This window comes from Stegodyphus dumicola, chromosome 9 (genome assembly GCF_044657685.1).
Source record: "Stegodyphus dumicola isolate Sdum_Otavi_A_Nest chromosome 9, ASM4465768v1".
Taxonomy (NCBI): Eukaryota; Metazoa; Arthropoda; class Arachnida; order Araneae; family Eresidae; genus Stegodyphus; species Stegodyphus dumicola.
In genome coordinates this window covers 72,804,424-72,826,739 of record NC_140776.1, presented here as the reverse complement: position 1 = coordinate 72,826,739, position 22,316 = coordinate 72,804,424, and the positions used below count along the sequence as shown (strand labels likewise).

The 22,316-nt window shown below is 31.4% G+C and overlaps 1 protein-coding gene across 11 annotated transcripts in view; it reads left to right on the top strand.

Moving 5' to 3' along the window:
* Positions 1-22,316, top strand: part of LOC118185753 (uncharacterized) — a 555,072-nt gene that overhangs the window by 484,232 nt on the left and 48,524 nt on the right. For 7 of the 11 annotated variants that reach the window (XM_085823608.1, XM_085823606.1, XM_085823612.1 and 4 more), the window contains one exon: positions 21,704-21,969. The exons of the other annotated variants lie outside the window; for them this stretch is intronic. In XM_085823608.1, coding sequence (XP_085679734.1) covers positions 21,704-21,888 — 185 coding nt within the window. In that variant the 3' untranslated portion in view covers positions 21,889-21,969. The remainder of the gene's footprint in view (positions 1-21,703; positions 21,970-22,316) is intronic. 11 annotated transcript variants of the gene reach the window in all.

Genomic DNA, 22,316 nt, shown 5'->3' with positions numbered 1-22,316 from the left:
AAAATGTAAGGAGCAGCTCATTTTTCCGTCTGTGCTGGAAAGAAAATTGAGATATCTCACATTAAATTTAAATAATAGATTAAATTTTAATTAATTTAAATAATTTAACAATTCTAATTTAAAAAGAAAAGTGCAAGATTGTTGTATTTAAGCCAATGTAAATACTTTTATAAATGATGTATTTGTAAATTCCTAGAATTTACAATGTTGATTATGATTTTATTAATCTTAAAAAAAAGATTATGATTAATTAAAGATTTATGATAACTGTAGATCGTTAGTTCGTAACAACAGCTTTTTACATTAAGTAATAAAATAATTGTCAACAATATCCCATCCAGACCATTCCTACACTAAATAATTATACCTATTCGGACCTTCAATCACTGCAAGTCTCCATGCTGCATAAAATTTATAAGACAGCAACTCTAATGTTTAATATGAAAGCAGTTAAGTTTAATATTACAAATACATTCTCATCCGTAAGAGCTTTGCGTAAAGACCTATTGGTCAACCAGTACAATGATTTGTTTTTCAGTTATTAAAATAAAAGTTCGTTCAGTAAGTGTTATTAAAATAAAAGTTCGTTCAGTAAGTGTTATTAAAATAAAAGTTCGTTCAATAAAGTCTTTTCAAAAGGTACGCTTTATTAGATAGCCTGATATGGAAATATTTTTCAACTTTCTCATAAATATGATAGCCTAAACCTCAGATAACATGTGTATAATTTCTATAAAATGCTGGAGGATACGTTTATTTCTAATACTGATTTGAGTTTCTATAAATGTTTTTAAGTATAATGTTAATTCTTATGTACAACTGGTAAAGTATATATTTCTTTTACATCTTGTCAGCGCCTGTTAGTCATATACCACGGGGCATAACAGGTAGATTGTTTGTTATCAACAGGAAAATCTCTTATTCATATATATACATCTCTTGATATATGCTTGATACCTGACGTCATAATAAAAGATGTTAAGTTCAAACTGAAGCAAGGAATCCGTTTGCTTGGTGACAATTTCATCGCCATCTGGCGATCGATTTGGCGCTAATGACTTTACGTACTTCATTAGCATAGCTAATTAAGAAACGATTCACGTGTCTTCTCCTATCCCGTGTATTAGAGAAAGGACACCACTTTCTCAAAATGTGCACTTGGATTTATTAAGAGCGGGAATTCAACCGACGTCACTCTTCTTCACCCCTCCCTCCAGAAACAAAGAAAGAAGAAATGTGCAGATTTTGCTTTGTTTCTGATCTGTCATCATCACCTTCTAAGGCTGGAGAACAAATCTAAAGAAATTACTGCCGGTTGAACGAGAGAAAATTGTAAATCTGGCACATATCTAGCATTTGTTGCATTTTATACATGTAAGTTTGATGTTACAGTATAATATAAATCATGTAAACAATTTAAATGTAACTATTTAAGCGTTTGTGAGTATTAACAAGTAATTACGTAAGTATATCTTTCACTCGCGTTAAGCTGTAAGTGTTTGCTTTATATTTGATTAACAATAAATGTGAATACTTTTATAAGGCCGCATGAAAAATCCTCGTCAGATTTCTTTTGTGAACTGAAAATATTTACATTATTCAAACTATTTGAAGGCCCACCAGCGGCCGAGCGGTAAAGTCGCTGAATACTGGTAGTTCGGTCTGAGGTTCTAATCCCGCGAACGGGCTGGCTGCATGGGCGTTTTCGTGGTTTTCCCCATGTGTAACGTGTATACGAGTCAGTTTCCCTTAGAAAGTCCTCCACGAAGGCATCCCTGCCCTTAGGCAGATGCCCTCGAGGCTTTGCCATAATCACACACACACACACATACAAACTATTTGAAAACCGTAAGTTTAAACGTTTCCATTTTTGAAGATAGATATTTCATCTGTTTGTGAATAAATGATAATTTAAAAGCTATTCAATATAGATATTAAGTTAATATTATCTTTTCTTGAGTCTTTTAAAAAAGCAAAGTTTAATAAAGCGGAAATTTGTAAAGCTAGAAATATTTGTATCTGGAATATCACCGGGAATGCGGACTAGTTTCAAATCGATATTCGTCGTTCCGCGCTGAACACTACAGCAGTTAGTGCTGCTTTCTACTGTATCGTTCATTGGGCTCGAGTTCGAATCACGGAGAAGACAGGGATGTTTGTATATGAATAGGGCGGTATGGGTGTGGGATTCTTCTTCAAAACTGAGACAGAGCTGGTCCCACTGTCACTTATAACAGGGGTCCCAAACTTAAATTGCCTTCAGGTCGAAATTCATGATGTCAAAGCAGATGACATGCGGAGATGTTTTTGAATAACATAAGAGTGAAAATATATATATCGAAAATTGGATTAACTGCCCAACTGTGCATCTTTCTAGCAAATTAATGACTGAAGAAAAGTATATATCAGAAATACTAAAAGGAGCCGCCAGATTATCGAAGAGTCACCAACTACGACTAGCTAAAATATTTACTGATTGTATCAACGTGGCAAGTTATCCCACCTTACGACAATAGCATAGTCTGGCACATGTGAGTACAAAGACAAAACTACAAGTAAATCTGACAAAGGCAAAAAAATAAGTGCCAAAGACAAAAATAAAATCTATTCATTCTATATATTTTTTCTTCAGTAACAGTCTGAACATTAGAACAGTCCATATTTCTTTTTCCCTAAACTATGACAACCGTATTAACAATAAATGCATAACTGAAGTGTGTAGGCGAGTCGTACAAAATTTCACGGGAGCCGCCAATTTGAGACCACTAACTTACACGGTGCTCAAGGCTAATTTCATAGATAAACGCAGTCTTGTGCTCCTTGTCATGATAAAATTAGTGGACCTGCTATATTTAGCCTATGAGCTTCTAGTAGAAGTAGTCGGCTCGAGAAAATGATAAACAAGTATCTGGAAGAAACAAACAAACTCATTCACGTGCTACTGAGGGAAAAGTCTAGATCTAATAGTTTGCAGTTCAATTGATTGGAATGCCAGGTTTTAGCACTTCAAATGACGTAAACATTAAAAGACATCTATTTACTAATATTTAACTTTCTTCAAAAATTACAAAGGTAAATTTTAATTTTATGAAAACATGTACATTATTTTAACAATTGTTTTAATATTTGTTTTGTCACTCATTTAACATCGATAATTTCAGAAAATATGCTCGTAGTACTGCTAGGTATTTGTGGAAGAGTAGCTGTGGTTGGTTCTGTATACAATTCACGGTGCACACTTTTCTTATATGAGGATATGAAATAATACCATTTGCTTTGCTGCTGACTGGACAATTGCCATAGCAGGCTTCAAAAATCGTGAAATAAGGATTTAAAAAAATATTGCGAACGCAATTCGAGAATATGCAGTATATAATAATCGAAATAATGCCATTTTTAACTTGTATTCATTCAACCCTGATTCCGTTATACTGAGGAAACTCACATCAGGCGAGAGTAAAAGCGTTAAATTCTGGTACTTCGCCCGTGTTCAAATCCCGATAAACGGGTTGGCTGCATGAAAGGCTTCATGATTTTCCCCATGTGTAAGTTATATACGAGCTAGTTTCCCTTAGGAAGCCTTCCATGAAATCATCAATCCTTTAAGGCAGATAATCCTTGTGTGCTTTTTCTCAAGAATTAATATAACACAACATAATTAGAAAACTACCAAAAATCCATTTCGAAAAGTTTGATTTAGATAAGTGCCAGCAGTGAAAAAGAAGATAAGATAACGAGAATTTTTTTTCTGAATAAACTTCTATTTCGTATTAACTATATACTATGTAAAAATTTAGTTTATCTTGTTATCTATATATATAAAGAAGAAAGTCTGTGTGTGTGTGTTTGTTCGCTAATAACTCAGTCACTACTATAGCTATAGTCACCAGACTTTCTACAGTTCTTTTCTGGAACCTGAAAAAGGTGTCCCACTTTTTTTCAGAAACATGTAGATAAAATCAGAGATATTAATTAAAAACTCGGAAAAGCGATCATTTCCGCCCTGATTTTCCGAGTGGCAACAGTGTCGCAAACTGGAAATGAAAATCTGCTTTATTTCGAAAAATGTTGCCACAGTTCGCTTTCAAACCAAGAGTTTTTCAATACAAAAGTACGATGTTTTACGATGAAATAAAAATAGCATTGCAAAACATTAAATACATTATTCCCGATTCCAAATATTAATTAAAAACTCTGAAAGCATTAATTTTCCGAGTGGCAACAGTCTTGTGCGTTGGAGATAAAAATGCTTTATTTCGAAACGTGTTGCTACGGCTCGCTTTCAAATCGTAGAATTCGTTAATCAAACAATTGTAAATTTTACAAAATCTATACATATAAAGAATATCTGTGTATTTGTTTGTTTGTTCGCGTTATTGATTTCTGATCAATAATGATCCATTTTGTTTTACACATTTAATCGACTAACACTGAATATTGATGAAATATTGGATGGAACTTGAGCTTTTACGACCATTTGATTAGAAAGTTGAAAACCATTAAAAACTGCGTGCGATTGTTGCTGGTATAATGAAAGAGAATTAGTTTATTTTTCTAAAGAAATTTTTTATGTGGGATCCATACCGCATGAGACTGAAAAATGTATGACTATGAATCTTATTTTTTGCATCGGTATTATAGAAGGATTATAGCGGTATCGTTCTCTCTATTGTTAGATTCATTACTCTCAATCTAATTTATCTGGCATCGGGTACTTCCGCTAGTTTAATTGTAAGAATGATGAACATGAATTTTTCCGAATGACTTGTGGTTTGTACTACTATACATTCTGTAATATATATATATATATAACTAATTATTAATTAACTAATAATTATATTACATATATATATAACTAATTATTATTTGAAAATTAGTAGTAATTTTTTATTTACAAATAAAATGTCATTTAAAACAATTTTAGTTCCGTTAAATAAGTTTGGAAGTTTAATCGTCCAGGGATTAAGACTGAGCTTTAGAGTCTCTTGCCTCATTGTGCAATAGTTGAAATCAGCAAGCATATTTTTTCAGATTATCCTTTAATTTTGATGAGTAGTGTATATATTGACTAAAAATGTAATCCTTATTCATAAGTCTGGATGTCGATATATATTGTAATGCGAATGGTACATTAATAATCCATCTAATATTACCCCATGGGTTATATTTAAATGTAACTAGAAAGTTTTCAGAACTTCAAAAGGTTGTACTACTTACCCATTCACTTTTCTTAGATGGAAATAGCATAGCTCTGGTGTCATTTATCCAAAGATGAAAGCCCCTATCATATTCATAACAGCATCCTAATACCTACGTTATCCAGACTTTGCGAAATGAGTTGAGAACACAGGAAATTTTTCTCTCGCTATACTGAAATATAGTTAGCAAAAGATTGAACATTTTTTCTTATCAGAAATAGTTTTTAACGAAAGCGAAAACTTTTGGACCATTATGTTACGTTTTGCTACTATGGACGTAACACCCACTTGCTTTTGCAAGTGTTGCCACGCGAAATATAAATTAATTTCCATGTGCCTTGGACATAGCAAGTTAAATAAAATAGTAAGTTTTAGAAGGGTTGCCATTTGCCATAAAATGTGATGTCTTTAATTTACGTTTGAATTCAATATATATTTGATTTCTTAACAAACAGTGATTTAAAAGCAATAAAAGCATTTTTCAATAATTTAAATAGCTATTTTATTTTTGTGATATAGTTAAAATATCTAATTATTATATTGCAAAATATATTACTATGATAAACTATGTTTTCCTATCTTTCTGCATATTTTGGTGGTGTAATTGAAACTACACTCGAAGCATAATCGAGATGTCCAGGTTCGAGTCCCGGGGAGGACATAGCACATTTTTTTCACATCTCATGCTTCAAAATAACCTAATGACTCTAGACTATAATTAAATGATATTTCTAGCGCCATATATTACCTTGTACGGAACTTTCTAGTTCTTAGACATTTTTCACTAACTTCTCTTCAAGTTTCTTTTATTTTTTCTTTTCATTTTTTTTTAAATTTGAAATGCACTCTGAACGGATAATATTACTCCCTCCTCTGCGCCAAAAATGTACAAAAAGAAAACAAATGTTCCCAAATGCTTGGTTTTCAAGAAAAAACAGCAATGATTGGAAACACACCACGTTTATAAGGGATGCCTAAAAATATTTCGAAAATATAATCTGTGGAAAATCTATGCATTTTTTAAACTGACAAAAGTAAAAATGGGAAAGATAATTTGAGTTCCGTAATTGCTCTTAACGGAAGAATTTCGTTGATGGGAAATTTTTTTGAAGTATTCCTGTTCGTAAAAGAGGACAACTCACTATTTTTAGCAGAATCATTCGTAAATAAATGAATTCCTAAAAATCAACAGGCTATTAAAAAAGAACCTGGATATATAAAATCAAGCAAGGTTTTTAAGATATTTAATGAGTCAGTTTTTCGCATCAAAAGAACAGTTTTATCATTAATGTATCGAAACTCAAACCTGTAAACTTTTAATATTATATGAATATACTGACTTTTAATACTATCTGAAACCCAAACAGTAGTACGCATTATTATCGTCAAGACGAGAACGGAACGTTTTTGACGCAGTTATAACTTTTTGTTTAACAGTATAAATCATTTTTTAAAAATAATGTATACTTGATTAGTTGTCAGAATAGCACTTATTACTTTCAGTGCGAAATAGCACTATATGTCAGAAGTACGGAAAATTAATTACGTGCAGAGTAGTAAGTTAATAATATTGAATGGAAGAAAAAAATAACAAATTGAAATTTTGTATTAGACAAAAGTGTCTAACGAAAGCCTTTTTGCATTAAAGGCTTTCGTTCGAATCTGACAAGAGTCTATCGGAGACGATTCAAACCCAAGATATAAAAGATTCGAACTCAAGAGGTATAATAGTTAAAACGTAAAAATAGAAGCTTAAAAACTGAGTAGTATTTCTGAAAGTAATTTTTAAAAAATACCGGATGTCTGTCAGGTATTAGAGTGCAAAGCTAATACATATATACTATATACTTTAAAAGTAAAGCTAAATATTTGCAGATTTTCAAGCCGATTTATATTTCATCAAAGTATGGCTCTTTAAACTTTTGCAGTTACTATATACTTTAGTGAGCATATTGATATATGGCAGATAACTTGCAAATATCGTAAGTATGTAAATATAAATATGCCTTGTAATAAAAAAGACATATATTTGCTCTAAACTTACAGATTTCATGCTGGAAGGATCTCTGACATTTAGCAGATATTACTCTGGAATCTTAATAATTGAAAGGAAATAAGAATAAATAAGAATAAGAACAGCGTAAAATCCATGCCTTTTAAATAAAAACATTTACAATACATTTGAATATCATTTGAACATAGAAACATTACTGCATAATATTTGAATTTAAGGTACTGAAAAATTTTTTAACTTCAGCAAACATTTTTGTTGCTGTTAGCTTCAATAAACATTTTTATTAAGAATCTATATTCTTTTCTTGTAGAACATTGTTTTTAATAAGAACAACATTCGAAACTCCCTTATTATTTCATTTTCGCACAATCTCCTTTTATCGTTTCAACGAGAAGCCAAGCTGTGTTGCCAAAGCATAGCCGCAAAAGAAAAAAGTAAAAAAAAACTGAAAACTAGCGGCAAGTCTGAAAGATAACAAAATAAATAAAACACGGGAAAGTCGCCACCTTTCATTTTGAAACTTTCCGCCTGAAAAAGCAGCTTTGAAAGCAGCGAGAATTCTTACAGCGACACCGTGTTCGACCGCTTGCGCCATTGTGCATGCACATGACTCGCCATTCTTGTGCGGAACCCTCCTGCGTGTTGCCACACCTCCAAACTAAAAGAGAGAGAGAAATGGAAGAAAAAATAACTGTCGCTAACATTTCTCCATTCTCAGTGCTCATGTAGAATGCCAATTTGAGCAAATTTTAGTCGACGTTCGACCACTTTTCACTTTTTTCCCCTCTTCTCTTTTGCTTTACTCGGTTAACAATAAAAAACTAAAAATATTCAAGTTTTTTTCTCAGTGAGGGGCCTTACATGTTGTTGTTCTCACCTACGCCGTGGAGCGGCGCTAGGGGTTCGTATGTTGTTAGGCATTGTGTCGAAGCCAGAAAATATTTTCCGGTTATGTGAATCCATTTTGTGCGAGAGGAATCGACAGATTTTTTTTCACCTTCGTTGACTGCTCACGCCCTCTTTTCGGCAAGCCTCGTTAATTTTCGTGAAAAGAGTTAACCAGCGTACGCATCGAACAACCTGCGGTTGAAGTCCCAGGACGTTCTCAGCGCTAGTTAACTTTGTTAGGGTTCCAATAGAGCCATCTAGGAAGCAGTTTCTTTATTAATGGGATGATTTATGATTGAAGAGAATGTTTGAACATCCATCAAATAACCATTACACTAGCGTTCTATTCAGGGTCTAATAACAGTGATACAAAAGTGTAAAAAAATATAATATGCACCCAAAAATTAAGAGAAGGTGCAATTATTTATGGAGCTTGAATAAAACTATCTAACTAGCTGTTATCCGACATGTACTGCAACATTGCTTAAAGGAAAGAAAGTGTTTATGTTTTAACTCTGTTTGTGTTTTTTCTTTATGCGTATTTTGCATGTTTCGATTGGTTGTGTCACCTGATACCAAGGTAGATAGTGGTTCGGATGGTGTATTAAAATTTCACTTTTTAACCCGTGCAGTACATTCGTGGTGCTTCATTCTTAAGTTTGAGGTTTCGGTAACACATGCATAATTTATCCATCTTTTGAACGACCACATTTAGATGATGAATGTAATCATAATTAGCGTCGCAATGGAAGGCACCAAGATTTCAATCAGAGTGCAGTATTCATCTGGATCTAGCTGTGCATACCGGAACGTTTTCCAGTCTTGCTTCTCGTTGCTCGTCTGTTTCATATGATTGGACTTGAGCAGTGTGGCTCGAACGTTTCGCAGTCTTGCTTCCCTTTGCTCGTTTATTTCTAAAGCTCATGAAGCTTTTTTCTTTCGTGCTTGAGGTATTCAATTCTCCGTTTTGTGGCATAACTGACTTCACAGCTAGAGTAATGCTTTATGACGACTATTAAAAATTTACTTTCAAAAAGCAAACACAATGTGTCCGTGTACAACAATACTCACAGAGAAGGAGTTCTGTTGCAGATAATTAGTCCCAGATTTAATCGGATTATTTAATTTACCCAAAGCCCACAAACGTTATCTACCAAGCGCCTTCCAATTGTCATCAAGAACATATCGCATGATGGAATTCCAAGGTATTTAGAGCTTGGTTAGTTCGAAGTTACACGGATAGTAGCCCAAATTTCTTACAGCAGCCCATTTTGTTCTAGCTAATATTTAGAAATACATTATAAAATAAAATCACGAATTACTTTGAGAAAGCAACTGTATTCATTTCAATTTAACTTTGCAAAAGTTGTATTCCTTGATTCAAAATTTTCAAGTTCTACTTCTTTGATTTAAATTTAAGACTCGTAACAGACAAAATAAATTTCCCCCTAAAATCGAGTTTGCGATTGCACTTTTTAGACGGGATGGAGAAAATTACTTAAATGATTAAAATAAGTGGAATCACAGGAAATATGTAAGTAATAGAAAAAAGAATAAAATTAAATATTAATTTCAATACTGAATTACGTGTTGCGAAAATATGAAAGGGAAAAAAGGTTGAGATTTAAAGGCGAACTGTAAAGGCGAACAAAAAATTTTGTTGTAACAAAATATTTTTAATTATTGAAACCGAGTATGTTTTAAAGGCGCTAATTTCGTGTCCTGAGAAAATCAAAGCAGTCACCATTTCACTTTTGAAGAATGTATTGCAAGCCACGTACGCAAGAGATCCAGTGAAAAGATACACAGTTACGTCTTGAAAATTATATCCTCCCTTTGTCAAATAAATACAAATGTCTTCACTTGAAATAATGTCATAACAATTTTTTTCTATCATTTTTCATTTCTATTTTGATATATTTCTTTCAATATACGATTTCATATTTTATATTTTGAATTTTTTAAGATTAATTCTTTAACTAGTTGCCCTATCCTGTTTTAACTACACATTTTAAAAACATTTTCTAATATTGAATTGGAATTTAATAAATTTCTTTTAAGTTCCTCTAAGATGTCATTTAAATAGCTTTATCTGATAATTTCTTTGATAATTACTTAAAATAGCATCTGTAAAATATCAAATAAAAGAAAATTTAAGTAACTTTCAAATTGCCTAAAAGTACCGGTATTCTCTGCGATTCATATTTCTAAATAATCCTCTCTACAGTAGTTGGTTGAAAAAATAATTGAACGTTTTTTATGAGTATTAAAATAAAGTGAAAACTAAAAGGCATCAAAAGAATAAAATTCACTATATCGATTTTTAGTTTGTAATTCTGATTTTTAATTCTGATTTGGTCTATAAAATCTGACTTCATAGCTCTAATTTAAACTTTGCGCCTACAAATACCTAAATGTATACGTTCATCAAATGCTAGCAGTTCCTTCTGTTTTCATTTATCTGAGTAAGTCAGTTTCACATTTTTCACCATGGGTAATGTAAATACAAACCAATATAAAACAAAAACTATCCTTCTAAAGGATGACCAGTTTTCAACATTTAAAAAAAATTGCTTTTAATTTTTGCTTTTAAAAAGTCCAAGAAACGCTATATACGTTTAACTATCTATACATGAATGAAAATATCTTTCTCGTTGTTATAAATTTAATTCTATTTTTCATTTTACAAAACGTTAATAACTTTTTGTAATTATGGGTCAGTTTTATTAACCTCATCATCTAAATGCTCATTATGAAACGAGAACTCCAGAGATTTAAGATAATAAATTTCATGACAAAAAAATTAAAAGTCAGTTATAATTAGCAGTTATTTTAATAACTTAAAGGGATAATAAGGTGGTGTGTGGTGTATTTAATTATGGCAAAGCACACTAAGGCTATCGCCTATAAGGAGCAATATATTATAATAAGGGGCAATATATTATAAAAGTTTGGAACTTAAAATCTGATAAAATTAAATTAGTCAACTCTGTAAAACTCTTTGCAAAAGTTTGAAACCCAAATCTAATAGAAATGAGAATACCAATACTAGCAGCCTGTTAAAAGTCAATTTTCAAAGCTCTGAGAAAGAAAAATCAATTGGCTTTGAAGATTTTTACATACTGTTTTACGTGTTTTAGAAATATCCACATTATACTTTTCAATTTCTCATAAGAAACTCGTTCTGTTTTTAGTTTTCTTGTTTTTACTTCTTCTCCCTCCTAATGCTTTGTGGTTTTGATGTGCTGAAGCATTATTCACAGAACTTTAACTAAATCCTTAAAATCATTATTGAACAAAGCATATGTTCTCAACTGGGGAAGAATATCCCCTGGTATGAGGAGAAATTTCATAATTTCAGTGGTAGAATGAATTTTATTTAGTTGTTAAGTATTTATGAATATAAAAAATTGTTTTTAGTCAAGTTTTAGTAATGATCAACATTTTTTACACTTTTTGTTCTTAAATTTGTAAAGCACATTAAAAAATCCTCTAAATCTAAATAAACGTATATATTTATTTTTTAAGTTTTGGAAAGGAGTGACGAATGATTTTCTAGCAATGGTGAAAAGCTTGTATTGGGCAAAAACGTTTGAAAATGCTTGTCCATCATTACTATCGAATTTTTAAACATCACTTCTATAAGAATATTTTAAAGGGGGTAGTCTGTTTCATTCAGTGTAAGCTTTCACTAACATTTCGAGTTTTGCCGCGCAAGCACGTATTAAGCAATTCACTTTTGACACAGATTAATATAAGCAGATTACTTTTATTAGGTTTTATAGACATTAGGATTTTTAGGAAGAATGTATGATGAAAAATAAGTAATCGCCTTCGCCAGGAATCAATCCAGGGACCTCTGAAATACCGGCTCAGTGTGCTGACCACTACACCAAGAAGGAATGCTAGGAAGGCGGGAGAAATACCTTATATACTCCCCCTTATAAAGGGCGACTGGCGTTTTTAGGGGACACAATCGCCAAATCCTGGGTGTGGAGATTCATCATCCACGACCCTTTTAGTTCGGATACCACTTGTAGAGACATTAGGATTTTTTTTTTTTTTTTTTTTTGATGAAAAATGAGTAATCGCCTTCGCCGAGAATCGAACCACGGACCTCTGAAATACCGTGTCCTGACCACCACACCACGAAAGCACGCTAGGAAGGCGGGAGAAATACCTTATAAGATACCTACTACTTTGTTTATGCTTTAAGTATGTATTAGTAATTATTGATTTGCAACGTCTGAATATCTTCACAGTTTTACATTAATTTAAAATTGCTAAGATTAAATTCTATTTTAAAACTCATATTTTTACAGAAATTCAGCTGTGATTCTCCCTATTAAAATATTAAATCTCAACGTTCAGTTAACAGAAAAAGAAACAATTGACAACAAGAAAATAATTTTTGGCCAATAGGAATGTAGTTTAAACTGAAATGTCAGGAAATGAATTTTTTTTATTTATTACTTATGAACTTATTTTTATATTCGTTTATAAAAAATCGAATTTAAAATGTACAATTTTATTAGTTGTTCAAGGATAAGAATATATTGAAAGTTAAAAGATATAGAAGTACTCTCGAAATAAGAACAAAAGTTGTTTATCGCGTTCGTAAGCAAGCAAAATTATAAAATATAAATCTGGTGTAAATTACATGATTTGATATTATGCGATTGTACAGTTAGAGAAATGAATGCCAGTTTTCTGATAAATATTAGGAGTATCGTATTATTCTTTCAATCCCATTCTATCATTTTGCATCATTTCTGAAATAGATATTTTTGATTATAATTTGGGTGCCTCATAAGAAACTACTAACTAGATTTTTGGTATAAGCAGTCTTAAAATCTGAAATCGAAAATACTGGGATCTCTCACTACTGGGCCCAAAAGATTAACGCTACTTTTTGGATTATGCGACAATCTGCAGTTGGAAAGTTATGTTCAATCGTCATCGTAATGTTCAATATTAACAGCATATCATGCGATATGTTTCCACGCCAAATTGGCCAAACCTATTCCATTCTTAACTTTATTGTAAGTCGGCTAATTTCCTTCCAAATAAGAGTCATCATTTACCTTTCTAACATGGAGCATTTTTATAGCTTTCTAGCATTCTGATATTCATATTTTTAAAAATACAATCGAATTTTGATTTTGCTTAGGAAACGTTTAAATATATATACTTAGTATTGAGTGCCAACATCAGTCTTCCTAAATGTTAAAGAAAGTTATTTAGATGAAAAATCATATATCGTGCTGATTGTGGTTTAGTTTGAATTCAGATTGAAAATAATGAAAAGGAGCTCAGCTTATATGATGCTTGAGTTGAAATTTGTTTTTCCTCTGCTTCTTTTGTAGCCGGTTGTAGTAGGTTAGGTTATTTGAATATGGCAAAGTCACAATGGCTATCAGCCTAAAAGTAGGAATGCTCTCATGGACTGAAGAAAATTGCCTCGTATTCACATTTACAGGTATAGAAAACTCCGAAAACCAGCCATGCCGTTTGCCTCGGATCGAACCTAACCCAGATCAAACGACCAGTATTCAGCGGTCTTAACCATTCAGCTACGAGTGAGTCCCGCTTGCAGTAGACATCGGCTGAATTCAAACATCAATTATGGATACTGTGTTTTGACTTGATATTATGAATTTCAGTTTACCTTACACTTTGTCATAACAAAATAAATATATAATGTTTTTTCTTGCAAAATCATTAAAATAATAAGTATATAATTAACCTCATGTTTAAAAATTTGTATGCATATATATATTTTATTACCTTCTGCCCTACGTTTCCCTATTCTTTATAAATGCAGTATTTATCTTTCATAATTATGATTTTCTTGCATTTTAAAGAAGCAAATTATTATGCACTAGTTGCAAATATAATAATATTTACCAGTAATTCGTTCCAAAACATTTCACAGATCCGTGAAACAGCAGATAACAGTGAACGCTATATAGAGCAGGTTATCTATGCTACGTGTATAAACTCGGTGTTGTTTAATTGATAAATTTCGTACAGTAAGACATTATCACCATTAATAAATTTAGCAAAATATACTGTACATTACATCACTTCATAAACTGTATTATTAATTCAGTAATGCAAAGTTTGCTCTCGAAAATCTCGGCTTTCTCACTAATGGATAAGACATCGCGACTTCTCTTAAGTTTTGAAGACATTTTTATAGCCATCATAGGGAAAAAGGTCACATAAGAAAGGCATTAGTCTGAGAAGCGACTTGCAAACTAAGAATGAACGCGAATTTCCAAAAAGTAACATTCCCCACCCCTCGTTTTCATTTTGTTAATCCGTTAGGAAAGTAGATTCATATGCATATATTCGTGATTATTACGTGATTATAGTGCTTAGGTTTTTTTCAGAATCCCACTGTGTTTGACTTTTGGTCATAGGTTGTTTGCCACTTGGTGTACATTTTTAAACTTCAAAAAGATTTTTTTCTTTCATTGTGAATCGCAGATATTGAAATCAATGACACTGAATCCACGAATACTGGAATACTACTGCAACTATTTTGTATGATTCTGTTAATTTATAAGCGATGAATGATATTTTACCCTCCACGTTTTTAGATCGGAGTAAGTTTTTTGCATTTACACTCACCTAAAAAGTCTGCAATAAATTGTACAAATTAAAACGGTTTTATTATGAGCGAAATAGCGTTTTTAAGTTAACAGTTAGTTACATAGCAATGAATAAAAGTCTCTGAAGTAGAAATATTTGAAAGGACAAAAATTTAACATAGAAAAAAAAATATCGCTTTCATATCTTTAAGTTTATTATTATATACAGAATTAAGTATAAATTTGTTTTCGTATTTTTTGTACCAATTCAGAGACGAGTTAATACTATTTTTTCATTATTCGCTTCGTTTACGTAAGACTGGTAACGCCATCTGCTGCTGAGAAAGTGAACGAAACATTTATCCCTCGGCCTTTCAAATTTCGTACGTTCCGTTCCACTTAAGAGTAACTTATACCCTCGATTTGATGGTTTATTTGAAGCGGAAACTAGCATTCGCTGAAAAAGCTTTATATCGAGCTAAACATAATAATTTGAAAATTTAACTTGACAACAAAGCCGCGGGTATTTGCTGAATTCTTAAGTAGTCATTTGATTTCACCCATCTGTGATTCGTTAATGCTTGACTGATATCACATCACATACAGTTGGCATGACTTGCAGCAATTGTATTCTTCATCATCTTAACTAGCTTGTCGTTTGAAGTTTTAATGCCATGATAACTCTAAATTTATTCACCCTTCGTTTTCCCTAATCTTAATGTCGCGTAATGCTTTTTGTGCTTCGGGCGGTCGCTTAACTTGTACATATTTATTTGTAACGGATGAAAGTGACATGGCGTTTGTTCCTTTTTAAAAATTTATGGGAAATCTCAACATACGAGAAAATGAAAACTAGTTTCTTAATTAAGTCTGAATGTATGGTATTAAAAAATACATAAAATATATTTTTAAAAGTCATCATTTTTATTATTAACATTTCAAATGCTTCAGCTTGGTAGAGATTTAATGTGTACAGAACAGAAATTAAAGTTTTTAAAACTTGAATTCAAGTATAGGTACCATGTTGGTAAATATTCTATTAACTGTTTTACTTTATATCTGGAAAAATTATGAGAATTACAGTAGGAGATACTTTGTATTTTTAGAACGTTTTGTGTTTGTCAAATATGATGCACATTTATTACATATATTTTTCTCTTATTAATTAAGCCTTCATAAAATAATTCGTTTCATTCAAATATGTGTTTTTAAAAGTATCAGTTTAAATTAAAATCACAAGGTCTAATGAAATTCAAGAGAACTTAAGAACTAATAAAAGTAAAACTTTTATTATTATTATACTTATTATTATTACACCTATTTCCACTATTTTATTATTATTATTATTATTATTACAGATTCAAATAAAGAACCCAAAAATATTTCATAAAAAATTTAAAGTTATTTAACTTGTAATAATTATATTCTGTAATAGATGTATTGCAAAACATTTGCGTTAAAACTAATTATAATGTTTTCAGAAATATTAGCTAATACTATTTTGATGAGACTAAAACTTTCTAAAAAAATATAAAATTTTTTGAAAAATTATTTACTTTACATACTACCCAAATTAAAATAGATGTAGTTCTCTAAGGGAGAAATACATATATAGAAGTGATAGCAGATAATGTTAAGGAAAATGAAAAATAAATGGCATATAATTTAAAGCTTGGTCATTATTTTTACATTTCTATAATTTCAGATTCTAACTAACTTATATTTAAATAAATTTTTTCCCTGTATAATGTTACCTTTAAGTTATGAAATATTATTTTTAATATACAAGAAGAGAAAAAAATAATTTCCCTCCTTAAATTTTTATGCTTCCACAGATTCAGTCTTAAATGCGACTACAAAGCTTTATTAGTAATAAAACTGGTTCACCTTCATTAATTATTTTTGTTCTAACTTTCTTTCTAAAAGTTCTAACTTTTTTTTTTTTTGTTTGTTTGTTTAAAATGATTTGCTTATGATTCCGCTTCCAGATATAGTTACTCATTTTTATATTAATAAATAAATTGCTTAAATAATGTTCACTCAATTATTCCGTTTTAATAGTAATATAGATACTAATTAAATACAGCAGTAAGCAAAAAAATGAAGAAATTTTCTATAAGTCAACTCTTAAATGTATATATTGATAGTTTATAAATTAATCATGGATTATTTACGTTAAAAAATCAGTGTTAGAGGGAAAACTGTAGTAATAAGAAAAAAATATTCACATCTGTTATCAAGAATAGATAGTGATAAAAAAACTGAAAAAACAGCTGATTAAGCAACATTTCACTAGCTTTCTTAATCAAGTATTTTCGTATACTTTGTATACTATAAAATAATTAGAAAATACAACAACCATACAACAACCATACAAATACAGCAATGTTATTACATCATAATGGCATATATTACGTAATCTTTTAACTTACGACCCAATTTAAATTTTAAGAAAGAAAAATGAGGATGAATATTTGTTTTGTCTTGCTGTAACTCTAACATCAAGAAAATAATAATAATATTAGAGTAAAAATTTATTATATTTCTTTTGAAAAATAATTTTAGTGTTTTTTTTTAAGCCGTCTTTCAGAATTTCCTGGAAACAGCAGCACCATTTGCTGTGATCTAGGTACACTGAAGTAATATATCGTTACCTGTTCGTTTTTAGGCTTAGCAGTCACCAGTAAAGTGGATGTAGGCCTAAACTGAAACAGCTCCATTAGCTATAATTTGGTTTGCCTTAATATGTGTTCGCGTTCCAATCCCGCATAAGGTAGAGATAATGTTCATAAGTATATAATCTTTGTGGTATAAAGGCACTTAAAATAATGTCAAGCTGAAAGTCTTCCAGATAGATTTGTGGTAAGAAAAGATGGCTGTAAAATCCTCGAATCTGTCAACTTGGGAGTTTTTCTCCGAAATTTGTATGGAGATGAGAAAATTCTTAGGAACCTATAAGTTACCCAATGACAGGCGCAACCTGTGCCTCTTATCGCGATAAAATTCTTGGGCCTTTATCTGCATATAAATAGAAGTCAGATTGATCAGAAACAACAACAGCAACAATTCATTGATATTTGAGACGTAAGAAGATTGCTGTAAATGACTATCGATTTTATATATGTTGTTTTCAAATGGTAAAAAGTTTTAAATTAATTTAAAATACTCTACTGGTTTATTTCATTATATACGTTAAAAAGTTAAAGGATACAGAGCTGTGACTGTAATACTTACATTCAAAATATAACTGTATGCAATAGTTTACGCAGTTATATTACACTGTTATAATTAAATATTTTGTGTAATTTTAATGTAGCTACTTCTCTTTAAAATTTAGTAGTTTTTTTTAAATTTAGACCGGTACATTTATTTGCTTCTTAGGCCCTTTTGTAATTATTCAGGCAATCCTAGCTCTGAACCCATTTTCATAAAAGATATTCTCATTTTGACATGACTTCTGTTTCTCTGATCCCCCAGTTACTGTAACAGCTCTTTTAATTACATATTTTATACTTATTTACGTATTAAAAGAAGATAACTAGCAGCATGACGAAGCTATTATATTGAATAAAATCAAGTAATTTCCTAAAATACTTTTTTCACGTCGACTTCAGCGCTGTAACAAAGCCCTTCTCCCCCGATTCATTTGCATGCAATCACAAGAAAGACCAGGCAGAGGGGAGGCTTAAGTAATCAAAGTCCACTATCCTCAGTACACTGTCCTCCCTCCCATCAGACCCCTCTTCTCTCAAAGTGCAATCACATTGGCTTTCTGTCTTTGCAGAGACTGTTTTTTTCTGTTATTATTTTGTCCCTGTCTCCTTTAGTTTTGCCTTTTTTTTGAAGCTTGCTTCGTTTCTTTGACTAGGTGAGGGAGTAGGAGACGAAGTAAAAAGCCTTTTGCTGCTCCGCTCAATGAAGCATTCTTGTGTGTTTGAGTAGAATATACACACACGTGTACTTCTTTGATATTGAATTTAGGGTTGCCATACCCTTCTTTTTTATAGTGAAAAAGGGCTACTTCTTCAGTTTTAAAATTTTAGGATTTATGACCTAAAACGAGTAAAATAGCAAATGTCAAAACCATCTTTTATTTCCTAACTCAAAACCAAATCATTGTAGAAGTGCTTAAAAACTCTTAGCTTTCTGATGCATGGTGAATGCAATAAGACGTGAGAACATCTGAGAGAAAATGTTTTAAATATTCCGAGCATGGCAGTCGTTATCATTTTGGACCGCTTTGATCTGAAAACATTCATTTGGGGAAGTCATCTTGATATAGGAAAATAATGGGGTCAGAGAGTAAGAAATCTGGGAAATTAAGGTGATTATAACATGACAGAGACCTGTTTCTCCGATGATCAAAGAAATCTAAGCTTCTATGCGCAAATACCTTTTTCTCAAACTCGTGATATCCGCCAAATGTTTGAAAGATGCTTTAATTCCATTCGCTTTCTAACGCAAACTACGCTTTCCGGATAGTGTCATTTCATTTGTGGAGAATGCGCTCTTGAAGAAATATGTCATATGTGGACAGCACGCTATACCTACTAACCGCCAAATTCAATTATTACAAATTTTAAGGCTATGATTCACCTTTTCAGAGAGCATTTTGAACAAAAGAATGTTTTGTTTTATTCGAAAAAAATGATATGGAGTATTTAAAACAAATATAAATAAACTTTCTGGACTTGGACTGTTTTTGAGCATGGAAAGACTAGTGATTTTATTTTCCTAAATTCTTCGTTTTCTTGACATTCGGAATTCCCTTTTCGGAAACTTGCAAGGTTCTAAGAAAATGCTTGTTGAAAGACAGTTTCTATAATAAAGGCAAAAATAAAATGAGGTAAAAAAAGTCCATACAAAATGAGAACTGAAAATAATAGGCTGTTTCAATATTTAATTACAATCAAAGTCAGGGTAATCCAAACTTAATGAATAAATTAATAATGAATAAATTAAGTTATCACTTGAGCCTTTTCAAAGTACTTCCGTTTCAACAATTAAGTCTTACATGTTAGTAATACACCAAAATTATTCCTCTTGCTTCAAATATTCGGAAAAGATATGCTTTAGTATTCTCAAGTGAAACATTATTATTTTGTCTAAACGAAGTAGACATTTAGCGACTTATTTGAGAGATTATTCCTTCAGAAGGCATACAAAGACCTACAGATACGCAAAATGTTATATAACTGAAAGGAGCTTCAAATTCTACTCTCAAACGAAAGCTTAAACACTAGAAGAAAGCAGAAAAAATAAGTAAACATAAGATGCGAAAATGAGTGCTTATTAAATAAAACTTGTTTTAGCTTCTATTTAAATTTTAAAAAATATTTCCAATATTTAATTACTAACATAGCGCTCATGTTCAGTAAACTAACATAATAAATTTCACCTGCCTGATTAAAAGATGCAAAAAAATTATTTTAAAACATGCAACTAACTTCCTGTTAATCTGTAGAAGAAAAATTATTTTCGTCCGAGAAATGTAATATATGGCATTAGGGAAAAAACTACTAATTCCCATATGTTGTAAATGTATCTAAATATTAATACGTTGATAGTAGTAGTAGTAGTAGTAACTTAGGACGTGAGCACCATCCCTCTACCATTACGGTTAATCGGTTCTGCCCACGTCCGCCCTTATCTAGTATTTATTAATAAATCTAATTTTACATTGTGACAAGTAATAGTAAACATTGTAATAGTTTTTACATTGCCATATAGTGTGCCATATAGTGTGCCATATAGTGCCATATAAAAAAATAAATAAAAATAAAAATCTTAAAGTAGTACTTTATAGTCCTTCATAAAGTGTATCTTTGTAAATTATAAAATGTCGAAATTTGTCCTTAGTAAAAAACGTTTGAAACTTATTCCCTCGTTCTTCTTCAAGAAGTTCTTCTCTTTCTTTCTTCGTTCTTCTCTTTCCGTTAATCTTCCTTTCATTTAATCTTCGTTAAATCTTCCTTTCTTCTATCTGAATTTCTTTCCTCCATTTTACATGCATTTTCTTCCTATATAACCTTTATCTTTTCACTTAATATCTTAATACGTTGATAGATAATAAATCCCTCAGTTCTATAAGTAAGGTATTTTCTTCCATCTTAACACTTGCCTGAGTGGTGTAATTGAAAGACACGTTTGGCCAGCAATCGCAAGGTCCAGAGTTTGAATCCCGGTAGTGGCACTGGATTTCTTCGATTTCCCGACTCGGAAAATTCAAAATGACTTCTACGATGAATTAAAATATAGTATATGATAATTCGTCATCACCAGGATTTGGTGATTGGGGTTCCGCTTCCTCAGTTGCCCTTTAAATGGGGAAGAATGCGAGGTGTTTTCTACCTCCTTATCAGGTACCTTGATGGTGCAGTTTCAAAATATATCAAGCTAGCAACCTGAGGGTCCAGAACTGGAATCCCAGGAAGGCATTGCAAAATTTTCATGTTTCCTCCTACGATAAAAATATCTGATGACACTAGATACATACTATAAATTATATATTATTAAATACATTGTTAAAAATTAAGTGTAAATATAAATGATTATGAATAATGTATACTGCTTTTAAATCGCTCAATTTATTAAGGAAAGTGAAGTTTTAGTTTAAAAATAATAAGTCAGATGGTGTGTGGTTGATAGTATTCCTTGGAACTGGGGAAATTTACTGGCTACGAGGAGGATAAACACCCTTGCTAGTGTAATATAATTTAAGTTAGTGATAAATTGTAGACGTTTATAGCTAACATCAAAATAGCCCAGGTTATATGTTTGTATGCAACATCATTGCCGTTTTACCGCATCATAGTTACTTTGATGTATCATTTAAAAATTAGCTTTTTAAATAGCATTTTAAGGCTTGTAGATAATAAAATAATGGCACTGAACTTACATGTCACAGAATTGTTTTATAACTGATTCTTCTCAAGTTTATCATTAAAACTTTAACCTCAATGCAGCTATTTGACTTGGTCTTGGCGACTCTGTCTCTTCCATTATAGCAACCCTACCACCTCGAAGTGAAAGCACTATTTTGAGCATCGAAGCGTCCTTTTCGTCCACTCAAATGGTCAGTCCGATGTCCATTAAACGACCACCTGGCACCCAGATAAATGGTCATCCAGTGATTGAACTCCCTAACCACTTGTGTGCTCGCCCGGGAGTGGGTAGTGGAGAGGAAATATGAAGAATCATCTTTCCCACCGCCACTTTTCCTTTCCGCGAGCGCTGTCCTAAGTGGATATTGGCAGGATCTTTGATCATAAATGTTCGTATACTTTATTTCTGAGATACTTTTTTGTTGAGAACAATGTATGTAGCTATAAACGTTGGAACAAATTCCATAAAATAATGAAATCTATTAAGAATATTTTAAATTATTTTATGATAATTCGTTTATTTTAAGGAGAATTATAAACATTGTAAATTTGAATCTTTGTCCGAAATTCAAACTTGATAACGTTTGAAAAAAAATAATTATTACTGTGTTTCAAATCAATTTCTTCATTCTTATACTTCCTAGAACATATAACAAATTAGTACGTATATATTCTTATTAGCCCTAATAAATCTCAAGTCTCACTTTTTTGTTAGTATTACTTTTCAAATGTTGCC